At 37.7% G+C, this 16,557-nt stretch overlaps 1 protein-coding gene across 1 annotated transcript in view; it reads right to left on the reverse strand.

Moving 5' to 3' along the window:
- The window catches only part of SPAG6 (sperm associated antigen 6), a 66,336-nt gene that overhangs the window by 16,668 nt on the left and 33,111 nt on the right, over positions 1 to 16,557 (reverse strand). The window contains exons 5-8 of the mRNA XM_046679977.1: positions 8,943 to 9,148; positions 7,995 to 8,168; positions 6,653 to 6,805; positions 3,997 to 4,188 (exon numbers count right to left, since the gene is read on the reverse strand). Of these exons, the coding sequence (XP_046535933.1) occupies positions 3,997 to 4,188; positions 6,653 to 6,805; positions 7,995 to 8,168; positions 8,943 to 9,148 (725 nt within the window). The remainder of the gene's footprint in view (positions 1 to 3,996; positions 4,189 to 6,652; positions 6,806 to 7,994; positions 8,169 to 8,942; positions 9,149 to 16,557) is intronic.

Below are 16,557 nucleotides of genomic sequence, written 5' to 3' on the forward strand. Positions count from 1 at the left end.
TCGTTGACAGGAACATCATTATGTAGCACATAACTGTAGTTATTAAAATGAAGGGGGAACAGAGGAATACATCCTCATGACTTCGGGTTAGGCAAAGTCTTCTTAGATATCACTCCAAAAGCACAAGCAAAAGAAAAAATACGTAAATCAAATTTCATTAAAATGAAAAATTTTTCACTGCAAACAATACCATCAAGAAAGTAATAAGACAACTCACAGATTGGGAGAAAATGCTTGTAAATCATATGTCTGATAAGTACTTGTATCCAAAACATATAAAGAACACTTATAAATCAGTAATAAAAAAATAAATAGCCTAATTTTAAAGTGGACAAAGAGTCTGATTAGATATTTCTCCAAAGAAGATATATGAATGGCTAATAAGCACATGAAAAGATTTTCAACATCATTAGCCATCAGAGAAATACAAATCAAAACTACTATGGGATTTCAATTCACACCCACTAGGCTGGCTATAATAAAAAACAAAGATAATAACCAGTGTTGGCAAGGATGTGGAAAAACTGGAAACCTCACGTATTGCTGGTGAGACTATAAAATGGTGCTCATATTGGAAAACAGTTTAGCAGTTCCTCAAAATGTTAAACAGAGTTATCACATGACCTAGCAATTTCCCTTCTGGGTATCTACCCAGATACCCAGAGAAATGAAAACATACATCCACACAAAAACTTGTACAATAATGTTCTTAGAAGCATTATTCGTAATAGCCAAAGAGTAGAAACAACACAAATGTCCATCAGCTGGTGAATGGATAAACAAAATGTGGTATATCAATACAAGGAATTTTATTTGACAATAAAAAGAAACAACATATTGATATATGCTGTAAAATGGATGAGCTTTGAAACTTATGCTAAGTGAAAGAAGCCAGGCCACAAAGGCCACGTGTACTGTATCGTTCCATTTAAATGAAATGTCCAGAAGGGGCAAATCCACAAAGACAGAAAGTAAATTAATGGTTGCCTGGAGCTAGGCAGAGAGAATATGGAGTGACTGCTAATGAAGGAATGAAAATATTCTAAAGTTAGATTGTGGTGATGGTTGCACAGTTCTATGAATATACTAAAAACCATTGAATGGTACACTTTAAATGGGTAAATCATATGGTATATAAATTATATTTCAATAAAGCTGCTAAAAAATGAAGGGGAACAACCCATGACAACAAGAAAACAATAATTAAATCAAATAATTATCTTAGAAATAATTTTATAACTAAGGTACTAGAAGGAACTTATTCAAATGCCAAAACTAAGATGGAACATTTCGATACGATGCCTCTAAATGAAACCAAATGAAAATGCAATTAATTGCCTGAGTATTTTCAAAACTTATTAGCGAAAAAGGATATATTTTTTTCAGTTTTTAACAAGATATTTGAAATAACATAGGTGCAGGTAGATAGTAAGGCTCTGTAAAAACATGCGAGAAGTTCCCAGGGGCTGCTCGTTGGTTCTCCTGGATCAGAACCAATTAGAGAATGTTACAGGAACTGACATGCCTTTGGGACAAAATGAACTTCAACATGGCCTTATAATTTGAGAGCTGCCACAGAGTAACAAATGAGAAATACCATTAGACAATTGCTGACGCTGTTGGATATATTTTTCTCTACTGAGATGGTGTCAAATCAAACAGACTTGGACTCTCATCCTAGAGCGTTTAAAACAACAACTGATAGAATCCAAGAGACCTGAGGGAAGAAAAAAAAATAATGATCCAGTCCCTACAATAAGAAAAGATCTGGATGGACTTAGAGCCTTGGAAAGATTGCTGACAGGATAATGATCGATAAAGATCCCACTTTTTAATTTAATACCCAGTGTATTTCCTGAAAGTAAATTTTGTATCAAATATAGGCAGAGGGAACCTTAACTTCTATCAGCAAACCTAAATGCGTTAAGAAAACTGCTTTTGTTAAACTAAAACACAATAAAAATTATCTTACTTCAAAAAGTGAAGTTTTCAAACTTATTTTACTCCAGTGATATTTATACAACATAAAATCATAATAATTCATTAACAACCAAGTTAAATAGGGGCTGGCCCCGTGGCCGAGTGGTTAAGTCCATGCGTTCCGCTGCAGGCGGCCCAGTGTTTCATTGGTTCGAATCCTGGGCGTGGACATGGCACTGCTCATCAAGCCACACTGAGGCAGCGTCCCACATGCCACAACTAGAAGGACCCACAACGAAGAATATACAACTATGTATCAGGGGGCTTTGGGGAGAAAAAGGAAAAAAATAAAATCTTAAAAAAAAAAAAGTTAAACTTAGTAGTATATAAGAAGCATGCGGTACTACCTAAGAGGCTATTTGCAAGCTATAATTACTATTGACTCCACTATTAATTATTCATGCTCTAGCTCATGTATTTCCTTATTTCCAAAACTTAAAGGAAAATAAAAGTTGTTAAGTGCAGGAATCTGAAAGTGATAGAGACTATTTTTAAAATATTAATAATTTATCTATTGATAGCTTAGAAGTTGAATATAATTACTGTTATAGCCTGGGCATAGCTTATGCCTGCGAGCCCCTGCAGAGGAGGCCACAGTCATTGGATCACTAGAGGTAAGGGTGGGGAGGATGGGAAATGAGGGGGAGTGAGGAGGAAAGAAGAGGAAGTGGGAAGAGGGAGGAAGAGAACAATAATGGGATAAAGAAATATGAGACCAAACGAGAACTACATATATAGGTTACAATTGTATATATGTAAATCAGCTGTACTTGAACAACTCAAAACTGGAAACAGAATGGTGGTTTCTCACCAGAAAGTCAAACAATGACAGAACTGTTAAACAGGAGAAGACCTTAGCACACTGTCAGACTTTCTCCGCCAAGCCTTGCCAAGGAATGCACTCGACATGGGAGAAATGTAAGAGAAGCCTACATCTATTAAATCATCGCTTTGATCCAGAAAGTCTTATAAAAATTGAAAAAATGTTCATCTTAGAAATCAACTTTCCTCAATGAATTTGTAGAGAAATAACCTGTGAACATAACCAAATAAACAGAAATTCACTTTTCTAAAATTTATAAATCAAGTAAATGATTCACTGTTGCCTATCACGTTGAGCCCCTCAGCCACACAGTTCAAGTGAACTTGCGGCCGCATTATACCGCCTAAAGGTTGTGTCAGCAAACGGGTTTCCTATTTGCCAGTTTATTGTTTTAATTAAAATTTAAATGTAATTTAACTTACTGTTGCTAATTTTATTTTGAATAATTGTCCTTTCTGTGCACTTCTCTCTATCCAAGTCAATTCTGAAAGCTGCTTTCAAAAACTTTCATGTTTTCCTAATAGCGAGTATGCTGGGAAACATTTTTCCCCCCTCTGAAATTCTAGAATTGTTAAACAATCCATCCTACTTTATGTTCATGTTTTGTGAATTATTTGAGTAGCTGGTAAAACTTTTTCCAGAAAGCTTGCTTTTTAAAACATTGCATGATTTAAAGATATTTAATTTAGTGAATGTTATGGACATTTTTCTTTTAAAGAACAAATATAAGACAAACAATTAAAAGATTGATTATGACTTTAGGAATACCCTCTGATCAGTTATATTACCTTTGGAAAGTACCTTAAATTCTTCTGGACTCAATTTTTTAATGTAAAATCGACTACAGTTCTCTCCAGCCAATTCCAGCTCCAAAATTCTACTATTCTCCAATTCCTATTCCGTACGAAAAGTCATCAGAAATGTAGAATGCAACAAGCATTCATTCATTTTACAAACAACTGTGCACCTGCAGAGAACTTTCTTTAAAATGTATCATTGACTTTTAGAGACAAGGGTAACCCATTTTTAGGCAAGACTCACCTCAATTCTTCTGATAAATTTGTATTTCTTGTATTTCAGAATAAAAGCAATATTGTCCATAATGAAAATTAAAACATTTTAAATTACATATCTTTAAGAAAGAGTCAAAATATAACAAATCTTCGTAAAACAGTTAAGAATCAAGTACTTACTTTTACTTGAAGATCCTCAGAACTCTCTGTTGACATGTACAGAGAAAGCAGGACCGGCAACGTGTTGGTGACGGCGACGGCCCGGGCGTGCTCGGGAGTGTGTCTGCCGATCTGTCCCAAGGCCCACGCCGCAGCCGCTTTAATGTGATCTTCTGGTTCTTCTGACAAGCAGAGCGACAACTGGGGCACACCCTGCCGTGTTGATCAAAAGAGCAAGCGCATGAATCTAGAGCAGGATTAAAGCCTTCCGTGTCTCTCACATTAGAAGGAATCATTTGGGCCTTGATCCTTTTTTTCCTAAACGGTTCAATAAATGAGCACATCACACCCTGTCATTTTTCAAGTCAATAAAATGACTAGAACTAATTTACCTTAATTATCTGTAACAATCCAACTAAACTAAGAATATCTCTGCAGCGTTTACTCCCCAAATAGAGAGGCATTTAACCAAACAACAGATGCCACAGACTAGTATGTATGCAAAACCAGATTCCACTGTGACAAATTAAAAGTGCTTAGATTTTAAAACCTTCTCTTTTCCTTTGTTAAAAAGTTAATTTAGAATCCTTAAAAAAAATTGCCTTTTCACAAGTATAATAGACCTGAGAACAAAATAACCACTATACATCTAAAATCAAATGAATAATATGAGCAAGAATCCTATTTAAGTAACTTTCAGATTAAATATATTCACGAAAACCTTTCCTGAAATAGTAAATAACTTTCCATTAATTTTGGTCAACTTTTAAGCAATAGTTTTGCCCATTTTAATATGACTGAATGTCAAAGTAGAAACAATTGCTTTTGCTACACAGATAGCATGTGCTTACATTTTGCATTTTAGGCTTCAATTTTATCTAAACAACCAGAACAGAATGAACTAAAGGGCATCAAATACATCACAGTTTATATATCCAAAGAAGAACCAAATAAATCAAATTATAATTCCAGATTCTGTATAGGCATAATTTTCCAACTAATTTGAGACGATAATAATTATCCCCTTAAATTTAGTACCACAAGAGCAAATACCACGTGGTCACGCTACCATAGCCAAGGCCGAATGATCTATGGACCGCCTTCCTGCACCTTTAAATTTGGTTGTTAAGACCGACTTCCTGAAGAGACCTGCACATTTCTCCACTGGGTCCTTTCTTACAACTAAAACTGTGTGTCTGCCAATATGAAAGGTCAAACCTGTCTTCAGAATGAAGCAACTTTCCAGAAAGTCCATACTTCTGGGACATATCAAGATGGATGCAGCAGGAGGAAAAGAAGACAGCCCCCCCACCCCCTCCCCCAACTCTGACTTCCTGGTCTCGGTTGTTAGGAGAGCAAATGAGATAGGGAAGAGGAGTGTGCTTTGAAGATTCTAAAGTGTTATTGAAGTGTGAGGTGTTGTTATTAGTCCTTACAGTATACTGTAGGAAGAGGAAAGAATGAGACTGTACTGTGTGGTTTGCCTCAAACTGCGGCTGCCCCCTTGATCTTCAATCAACTGAAAGACAAACTAGGTGGGAGTGGCCAGCAGCAACCCTGGACCAAAGGAGAGGAGCGCCTCCTGCTTCCTTTGGAGAGATACAGGAAGCAAGAGCAATGGCTTCTCCTTTCATCATTCCTCCTACGCGTAAGTTAAGCATTCTGACTATCCACAGAAGAACCGAGAATCGGCAATCCCGGCACCATCCCTGCAGTGACCCTTCAGAAAGCAGCGCTCCTGCTCCAGTCACTATCAGAGTCTTCGGTAACAGAAGAAAAGGAAAAGCACGGGATAAAAAGGGGGAGAAGCAAAGAATTATCACGGAATAGGTAGAAAATAAAGATCTGAGGCTCCTTTTATGCTGAGGATTAGCAAGGGATGAAAAAATCCACACTTCTGTTTAACATACGGCAGCAGGTTTCCCATGCTGATAAGACACCCACACCCTGGAGGGTCTCCGGAGATACTGTGGGCACAGGGCGGAAGCATGCCTCAGGGGATCAATATTTACTCATTCAACAAAGATTTTTTGAGCACCTACTAGGTGCCAGGGCTACACTATATGGTGGGTTAATACCGAGCTGTAAATTGAGATAAGGCAAAGTCCCTAGAGCAAGGAAACAGAAACACCACTATCCATCAGAGACGTGTGCAGTGAACTGCTACATCTAAGAGGAGAAACCAGTTCCTGAGAGCTGATGGAAAGGAAGTGGATAAAAAGGGATGTCCTCACCACTTTCGTATCCTACCCAAATGACAGGAAAGGGGAGAATGTATGGATCTCTGAGAACAATGAAAACAACGATCAGCCATGTTGTTTGTAATGGTTGTTTTTAATCAAAGTATGCTTTACATGTTGGTAACTATGCACAGCCAGTCCTTCAAGACACAAATACGCTTAATATTTAAATACAGATAATAGCAATACTCAAAGGAATTGATATTTGTTGATGTTAAACACTGAGTAAAACTTTAAACCTCCCTCAAAATAAACCTTACTTCAAGCAGTGTTTGGGAAATGTACTAATAAGCCTCGAAAGAAAGCTGAAAAATTCTTTCGGTAATTCTCTCGCCCTCATCAATTCTATTTTATACTCGGCGGGAGAGTATTAATCTGTGGCTCTATCTTAGAATATCTCACTGCAATAACTAGAAGGAGATGAAGCAAGAACCAACCTTGGAAATGATCACCGCCATCGCCAGGTTCTCAGAATGAGCCGCGACATAGCCGAGCATCATGATGCCCGGCAGCCTTATGTTTCCCTTGCAGGACCCGATGCAGTCGATCACGGCCGCAACTCCCCCCGCGTTAACGATCAACTGCGACAGCTAAGAGAAAACGAGAGCCGGGTACTCGTGACCGGAGCAGAAGATGATCTTTAAATATTACTTTAGGATTGCCAAATATTTTTATTTAGGACATAAAAAATCCGGTAAAATCTGAAATATCATCTAGTGAAATTATATTAAAGAAATGTACAAGAATAATAATCCTGCCATTTCAAATGTACAGATACACTCACTGTGAGGAGCTCCACTCTATGGTTTTTTCATGCATGGATGGCACAACTTTTATTCCTGTTACAATGGATGTCAAAATTCCTCACCTACACACCAAGCCTAGGGCTAGTTCATAACTAGCTAACTACTGAAAGCCCCAACTACAGTGCGTGAGTATGAAGCAGCTTAACCACTGAATGTTGAAAGATAATGTCAGACTTGAAATATTCTAGTGTAATTATCCCCCACTTGCTAGCAATGATTACTAGTTGATTGCACCTCAATCTTGAAAAATCTCAACCAAATAAAGATGTTAGATGAAAGAAGGAATGAAAACTTTAAAGTTTAGTGAAATGAAATTGATTAGTCAAAATATACACAGAAAAAGATACATCTTCAGAAGCCACCCAGGCTTGCTTCAGCTCTACTCCTTTGGCATCTAAGAACTCAGAGCGGGAACCACCAGGTAAGAGCAGCTATTACATGGTTACACCAGGCTGGGGGGCCTGGTGGTCTCTCCCGACCTGGAAGTGTACTATCTCTCACTACTCCCAGCTGACCGAAAATGACAAGGATGACAAAGGTCCACAATCCCCACAATCCAGAAATGGAAAGCAGAAAATGGTCAAAAACTGAGATTTCAGACTCAAACTCCATTGATATAACCCTGTGTTTCTTAACTGGGGGCACTTTGTGCCCTGGGAAACATTTGGCAATATATGGAGACGTGTTTATTGTCACAATTGGGGGAGAGGTGCTACTGGCATCTAGTGGGCAGAGGCCAGGGATGCTGCGAAGCATCCATCCAGCAGTGTCCAGGACAGTCCCCCGCAACGAAGAGTTGTCTAGTCCCAAACGCCCATAGTGCTGAGGATGACAGCCCTGACATAAGCAGATCGTGTGCCACGTCACTGAGGCCCTGTAAACACGTTGATGTTTCACTTAAAAACTAAAACTAACTACATATTATTGTATTTTGAAGCTTTTCTTTTCTTTTCTTTCTTTTTTTTCCTTTTACCTCAGGTGTATGTTTTGCAATCTCCCTAATCAAAGTAGAAGCATTTTTCTTCACGTATTCATCTTTGTCCTTCAAACAGGTGAGCACAACTGGAAAAATCTCTGCTTCAACCACCATTTCTGCCAGATCCACAGAATGTTTTGCAATCTGACTGAGAGCCGAAAGGATCTGACGCTGTGAAGCAAAAACCAAAATAAAACAAAACATTACTACATGGAGTCCACTGCAGAGTTCAGATGTAATTCAAACAGCTTTAGACATATTCAAATTCCTTTATAAAAAGGAGAAAACGATTACATATCCAACATAACCTAAGATTTCTGAGTCTCAAGACATTCACATCCCTGTTTTACACAGAAATAATCAATTTCTTAAATTCCCTAATTTCCAAAATAAATGTCTTAGTTCTCTGTGGACTATTTAAATCTCTATCTATTGCACATGATCAAAGAATGTGACCTTTGAATGAATACTGTTTCTTAATTATATTCTATAAGGTTTTTAAATTCTTAATGTTAACCAAGCAATGGAAAGTTCTTTGAGATGTTATCAGCATCATGCCAAAAATAAGGTGTTAGTTCTGCATCATCATAAGCACGGTAATTTTCTTAAGAAATCCACATATAATAGAGGTGGGCTGGAAGACCTTTAGCTCCCTTCCAATTCCTGAGATTTAATCATTATGTGATTCCTTATTTTAATGATTAATGTTAATACTGATACTACTTCTGATTTTCAGCATTGCACATATTTTTCCCAGTTATGTCTTTATTGTATAACCCTTACAGCTTAATTTTCATATATTAAAAGACCAAAAACATAATATATTCATATCTGTTTTCAATGATAATTTACATTATTTTAAAATGTATACTATTACTCCATACCCATTTCTATTTTCTTAGCTTATCAGCCTGGCCGTTTATTTTTAGGCTTATTTTTGAATACCTTCAGTTTAGCATCGGGGTTCAGGATCATCTGGGCTAAATGAGCAATGGCCCCTGCATCCACTACGGTCTGCGCTAACTCTGGAGAATGCTTTGAAATATCACTGAGGGCTGAAGCAGCAATCCTTTTCAAAGCAACTTCTGGCTCCTGGATACAGAGTACTAAAAGAGGAACAGCTCCCGCATCCACCACAGCTTGTGACAGTTCTGTGGGTCCAAGAAAAGTAATTAAGTGAGTATGGGTGACTGACCCTTGTGCAAGCCATTTTTCACCCTGACAGATACAGCAAAGAAAAAAGGGGAGGGTGTACTTCACTGTCTCGACATCTGCATTTCAAATCAGCCTTTCTGGTTTCATAAACCATGTGGACCAATCCTGAGCTGAAAAGAATACAGGTCAATAGATGGACCTCCATTTACATGAACACATTTGAGGTAGATTAGGCTGAAATGGCTTGTTATTCTTTTTTTTTTTTTTAAGAGAGTAAGCAGATGTCAGCTGTTTAAGCTCTGACAATTCTGCACTTCTCAATAGACAAGCATTTTATGCATGGTTTACAATAACAGAGAAAATTAAAGTACCAAAAATTTACCAACCACACTAATTAGGCAGTATTTTGTGCTATTTACATGAGTAAACATTAACATGAATCTTGTGCCAATAATGTTGATTTTTAAATTCCTTTAATCTTATACTTTTAAAAGATTTTTAAAAACTTTGTGCAAAATAAAAAGGTGCATTTTCATTGTGCACATAAAAATATTTTCAAACACGAGAACTACAACTGAAGAACAAATTTTAATATATATCAATGTTAATGTTTAGATAAAGGAATAAATTTATCTTAACCATTTTACATGTCACAAATAAATATGTTTTAAATTTACATGTTGATTTAGTTGTGTGTCCAAGAAAAACAGCTATAAATATAATACATTTTAAATTATAGAGAATGGGAGACAGTCAGACAGACCTATATAATATAGATGTAAAAAATGTCTTTTGAGAAGCATAAAATGTCCTAGTTACAGATTCTACTCTCATTGTATTCACAGACTCTCTTACTGAATCACATACACCCATTTTTAAAATCTCTTCCTTTCAAATTATATTCCCATTTTCCCAGATTTGTAGTGACTTGATAACTTATGTCTTAATAGCCAAACTAAGATATCTACTCAGCATATCACTTGAAGTCTTTGAAGAAAATATGGTATTTAATTTTTCAAAAGATTGGTAATATCACATTTTCTAAATGGAAATAATGTTTGAAATACACGTTAATGTCCAATATTTGTTTTCTTTAAATTATTAGAATTATCTTAGAAATCCCAGTATTGTGTAAACAATTCATTCATTCTTTCACTATACAAGTATCAATGGAAGGTTACTATGTGTCAGACATTCAACTCTGGTGCAGATGACACACTTCTACATTTGAACACTAGACTGACTAGCAAATATGTTTCAGTTTTTAAAATCTAGTGTAAAATATGAAATACAATGGGAAATTAACATGTAATCTCAAGAACCAGAGGCAGATAGGAGGAAAGTGGTTAAAAGAAGAAGACAACAGCAGCAACAAACCGGAGTATCAACCGAGCAACACAGCAGACTCCTCAAAAGCATCTCTGGGATTCTACTCCGATTGCTTGAAGTTCAACAAGACAGCAGCTGCAGCAGGTGATCACCGTTTCCCTCCTGCCACTCCCACCCAAGGGAAATGGGAAGGAAACACCAGGTGTGATGTTGCATGTAATTTCTAGACACAATTCTCATTTTATGTTAATTATTGGCATGTTGCTTAATTTAATTCAGTCCAGATTATACGGGTGTTGTATAGTAATATGAACTCTATCCGTACATATTTAAGGGCACCTGGCATATATATAATGGGATGAACATTTTGTTTTGAGAGAGAATATAAGGATTAGTTCATCTGTTTATATATTCTCACTTTTATACATAGTTTCCAAGAGTAAAGAATATGCAGCAAGTTACAACTGCTTAAAAGTACTGTTAATAAAAACTTAAGGTTCTTTTAAAAAAAATACCTATCTTTGTAATTCTGATATTTTATCATTTCCTTGAATAACTATTAGAGTGCCATATGCTCCTTTCCCTGAACTCTATCATGTTAATAACAAAGCAAACTTCGATAAAGTTTGGCTTGTTACCCCATGCCATCCTGAGCTGTTTCCTCTTCTCTCTAGAGCAATGACGTTGAGTGCGGGGAAGGCTGGAGACAGCATGGAGGAAGATTTGTCGTGAAGCTTGCAAGGACCTGGACTGGGCCTCGCAATTTTCTACTTGCAGTTTCATATACTTTACATCTCCAAATTTATATGATGCTACAAAACCAGGATCTGCTCCTAGGTGGCACACGTTATTTATAAATAATGTTGTTCTACTTTCATACACATATTAGGTATAAAACAGTGGACATATAAGTAAAAATACAGTAAGCCTAAAGAATGCACACTATTCTATGTTACACCTACTATAGGCTATTTCGTCCTGCCTCTGTCACACTTTTTTCTATGGCATATCTTTCTCCTCTTCCCTACTTTTGCTCCCTCGGGCATTTCTGTGCCAGTCACTGTTGGTGTCTACCCAATAGCCTTTGTCAGCCAGGACATGGGCTTGTGAACCAATCCTGGCCAATGGGACATGAGCAGAAGTCAGCAGGAAGCCACCTGTGAGAAGTTTTCCTCTGTCATAAACAGATACACAGGAGGAAACACTGCCTCTTCTCTGCTGGACATAGTCGTGTCTGCAGATGACATCTGGAACTCCTACATCCATCTTGCAACTATAACAGAAGAAATCACCAATACGCTGAGGATGGCTGAGTACAAAAATGAAAAACATCTGGGTCCTCCATGACACTGTTCAGCTGCATGACCGACCTTGGAACTGCCCCGACTCTGAACTTTGTGTCATGTGAAATTAAAAATGTCCTTACTGTTTAAGCCATTTGTAGTTGATATTCTGTAGCTTATAGCCAAAAACCTCCTGATAGACTTCTGTTCTCTCTCATGCTCAGTGTATGTACCTATTTGCCTCACTTCCTTCAGTCATTGAGTGTTCATTAAGTGCTTACTATGTGCTAGGAACTTGGCTAGATGTCGGAGAAGCAGAATCGAGTAAAACACTGCTCTGTTCTAGAAGGCTCTGCTCAGGGTGAATATATGAACAGGCTCCTACCAGCAGAGAACAGAGCTAGGAGTCGATTCTGTGGAGTGTTGGGGGAAGATGTATACAGGGTCCATTTCAGGGAGTGCTTCCACCTTACTTCCTTCTCCTTTTTTCTTTGGTCCCATGCTTTCCTATTCTAAAAAAAGCAGTAGTAACCCAGACACATACAAAATTCTGACGTATTTAAAAATAACTTCCCACAGGAGAAATCTCATGGAGCTCCTTTTTAGACTCCAATTTGGAAATGAGTTTGGGCTCAATTAACTATCATGTTTATGAAATCAGGACTGGTATGTACAGAGTCAGATGCTCATAAAAGGTCTGACCAAAGACAAGCAGTGAGCCAAGAAATTTATCTTCATTATCTGAGAAATCTTAGCCTCATTTTAAATTTTAAGTGAATCTTCAAAAAATTCTTTAAAAGTACATCTTCTATTGTGCAATAACGTGACATAATCATATATACTGTTGATAACAAAATTAAAAGTAGTTATGCAAAGAAAAATGCAGAGAAAAAAGCTATACGTTATACCAACATACTAACAGCATTTATACTGGGTTGATGGTGATATGTTTTTCTTCTTTATTTGCCAATTTTCTTCAATGTGATTATACATTTTTAAAAAATTAAAGAAATATGAGCATGTCTTTTGTTCATACATACAGCTACTTCTGGGGCTAACTATACTAACATTACTATTAAAAAGGAAAAGTAAATATAAACATTTTAACTTGTTTCTCAATATGGCAGAAAGTTTATTTTTAAAAAATGGTGCAAATATATGCCTCCTTTAAACAACATTTTAGGAAAGAGTATATAATTATTCCTTGAAGAATTACTAATATATACTAGAAATATTGTCCATTTACGTATTCACAGTTTCCTTCTTGCCTTAATTCATACCCTTATTACACTTACATTAAAATTTTACATTTTTGAAACGTTAAGCATTCTTCATTTTTAACAATTTTTTAGACTGCAAATGGTCAGAGGGAAGAAAACTGTCCAGTAGCACCTTCCTTATTCATAAATAGTAATCAAAGCCATTTATTGCATACATGTAGACAACTGAATATCCAGTCCCCAAAGCTGATGGTCCGCTGTTTCAGTACAGGAATAACTGGTTGTGTTTGGCCTCATGAAAGCTCACTGTTGAGTGAAAGAATGAGGCCGCCTCCTCTGAGAGAGGACATCCTGTCCCCCTCTCTGTTTTTCCATAAGTCTTTCTAATAATGTTTATCAGGCTTACGTGCATATATAATTCTCTGTATATTAATAACGAGAAAATTTGGGGCAACAACCCTTTGCTTCTCACAGTCTTGCCTTAAGAATTTTACTCCATGCTGTTCTTGGGATCTGGGTTTTTCGTTTGGGGGGAGTTTTTTCCTAACAAAATAAAGGCTGATCTTATAGTGCTCCCTCACTAACAGGTGAGAAGTGTTACAATTTAAATGGATCAAAATCTTCAACTTAGAATAGTCAAAAAAGCTCAGTACAATTTTAGGCTTAATTTTAAAACAAAAACAGACAAAAGGAGGACTTTTAATATCAACAACATTCGCAAAATTAGTACTATCTAAAGCTGGATGAGGGGACTATTAGAAATGACTTGATGTTGAGAAGGGAACAGGGAGACGGGATGCCCGTCTGCACGGAATCAGCACGGCTGTTAGAGGGAAAGCTAGGTGAGTCACGCAGGAGCGATTTTGCACTAATAGTGCTCACAGTGGCCTCAAGCCCTCCTCTTGACAGTTATGGCTAGCTGTTGGTTTAGATCAGGGGTGGGAAACTCAAACACCTACAGGGCCCAGGCAAGTAATTAAAATAAATAAACCAGAGGATGTGCGAACAACACCGAGTAGGAGAGCAGTCACAAAATGGAACAGTACATGCACCAGCTACTCCTAGGAGCAGCAATTGCTTAATTCAGCCCAGTGTTGCCATATAGGCATCTATGAGGAATATAGGCCTACTCTTGTCAGATCCTTTGATTTTTTTCAATAGAAGTCAAAAATCTGATTTTTAATGTGAAATTGCCTGGTTTTTAAGCACTGGCAACTTTTTTTGAATGTGTGAGACAACATAGTGTAGGCCAAATAAAACACATCCGTCTGTGGGCCAGTGACAGCCTGTGACCACCATTTTACAAAGCTAGGCTTAAACCTCACACCTGCTAAACCACCTGTGGGGCCTTTCTTGGGGTGGAAAGGTGATGTTCTTTCTACCTGTGATTCCTGAAGTCATGTTTGGAGTCATAAAGGAAACACCACTATGGTGGTCATATAAGAAAATTCAGAGGAGAATTCCAAGAAATTGATGAAAATCTAAAATTTGGGCTGCAAAAAATGATTAATCTAAACACATATTATGATACTCAACTAATTCTGCAAATAATAAAGACGTAGGAGAGAAGAACTTGAGCAAAATTTAAGCGAGCCATCTGAGGACTCAGAAAAAGGACTCAAAATTAAGAGGCTCTCCAAAAGAAAAAAAAGGAAGGGAAAAAATACATATTTAGCACATTAATTCAAAAATAATTACACAGGGGCCACCTCCACAGCCGAGTGGTTAAGTTAGCGCGCTCCGCTGCAGCGGCCCAGGGTTTGGATCCTGGGTGCGGACATGGCACCGCTCGTCAGGCCACGTTGACGTGGCGTCCCACATCCCACAACTAGAAGGACCTGCAACTAAGATATACGACTATGTACGGGGGGCGGGGGGCGGGGGGTGGGAAATAAAGCAGGAAAAAAAAAAAGATTGCCAACAGCTGTTAGCCCAGGTGCCAATCTTTAAAAAAATAATAATAATAATAATTACACAAATCAAATGTCTGAAGAACTCTAATTTCTTTTAACTTTATTGCTTTTTAATTAATTTTTTCAAACACTGCTTTTAACTCACTATTTCGAAGCCCTACGAAAAGTTATATTTGTTTCATTAAGAAGTAAAAGAAAGTTATAAATTATTGTTTCTTTGAACTTAGGTGGCCCATATATTAGTTTAAAGATAGCCTGGTTTTCACATCTAGCTGTAAAATATATAGCTATATCACTTCAAAATCTTTTAAAATAAAGCAGTTCTGTACACTCTGCTTTGGCGGCCTGGAGTTCATGAGTTTGGATCCTGGGTGTGGACCTACTCCACTCATCAGCCACGCTGTGGAGGCATCTCATGTATAAAGTAGAGGAGGATTGGCACAGATGTTAGCTCAGAGCGAATCTTCCTCAAGCAAAAAAAAGAGAGAGGAGGATTGGCAATGGATGTTATCTCAGGATGAATCTTCCTCACCACACACACGCAAAAAATTCCTACCATGTATATTAATCTTATGTTAATAATAGTCATCCCATTTAACCACATTCTTCATGATTGAGTGAATTTTAGTAAAAACAAAAAATTTATGGTGCTGCAATTGCCAAAGCTGGTTATTTACTGGCTATACTTTGGTACGATTTTAGTAATGTCACTTCCAACGTAGAAGACATTTGTCTAGTTTTTGGTCTAACCCAGCTGTTTACAACTGGCATAGTTATCTACTGCTGTGTAACAAATCATACCAAAGTTAGAAGCTTAAAACAGGAAATATTTAATATCTCATAGTTTCTGTAGGTAGGAATCCAGGAACAGCTTAGCTGGGTGGTTCGGGTGGGACCTCTCACTAGGCTGCAATCAAGAAGTCAGCTGGGGCTGCCAGTGTCTGAGACTTGACTGGGTCTGGAGGATCTGCTTCCAAGCACACTCACAGGAATGCTAGAAGATGGCTTCCATTCCTTGCCACTTCTGGGACCTTTCCATAGGCTTCTCATAATGAGGCTTCCCCCAACGGGAGGGATCCAAAAGAGAGAACCCAAGACAAAAGCTGCAGTCTTTTACAATCTAGCCTCAGAAGTGACAGCCCATCACTCCAGCTATATTTCCCTGGTACAATGTGGGAGGAGACTATGCAAGGACGTCAATAATAGGAGGCAGGCATCTTTAGGGGGCCATCGTGGAAGCTGGCTACCACGAAAACCTTTCTTCTTCACCAACACACCTGAGAGAGGCAGCATCCTTCCACAGGCAGCAATGACTCACTATGGCTATAAGTCTGAGCCAAGAGCTTGACTCTCCCACTGCAGGTGGGAGTGAGAAAAGGGTGGAGAGGGAACTTGCAAATTAGTATAAAAAAATCTAATCAATAATTTTTATCTCCTCCATTAACAAATACCATTTTTCCTGCTCTCATCATTTCTACTTCTCTCCACCCAATCTTCAGAGCCATTGGTCTAACCTTTACACATGGGTTGAGTGTTTGAGCGGTTAGGGTTAACACACATACACATGCTTTGAAGGCTAAATAACTCTGGGCCCTTTAAAAAGTCAAGTGAGTCAAATGAGCCACTGATACGGAGTTAATGGGGCCTTAGTAAGAAACTA

The sequence above is a fragment of the Equus quagga genome, chromosome 12 (assembly GCF_021613505.1).
Source record: "Equus quagga isolate Etosha38 chromosome 12, UCLA_HA_Equagga_1.0, whole genome shotgun sequence".
In the NCBI taxonomy this organism is placed as follows: domain Eukaryota; kingdom Metazoa; phylum Chordata; class Mammalia; order Perissodactyla; family Equidae; genus Equus; species Equus quagga.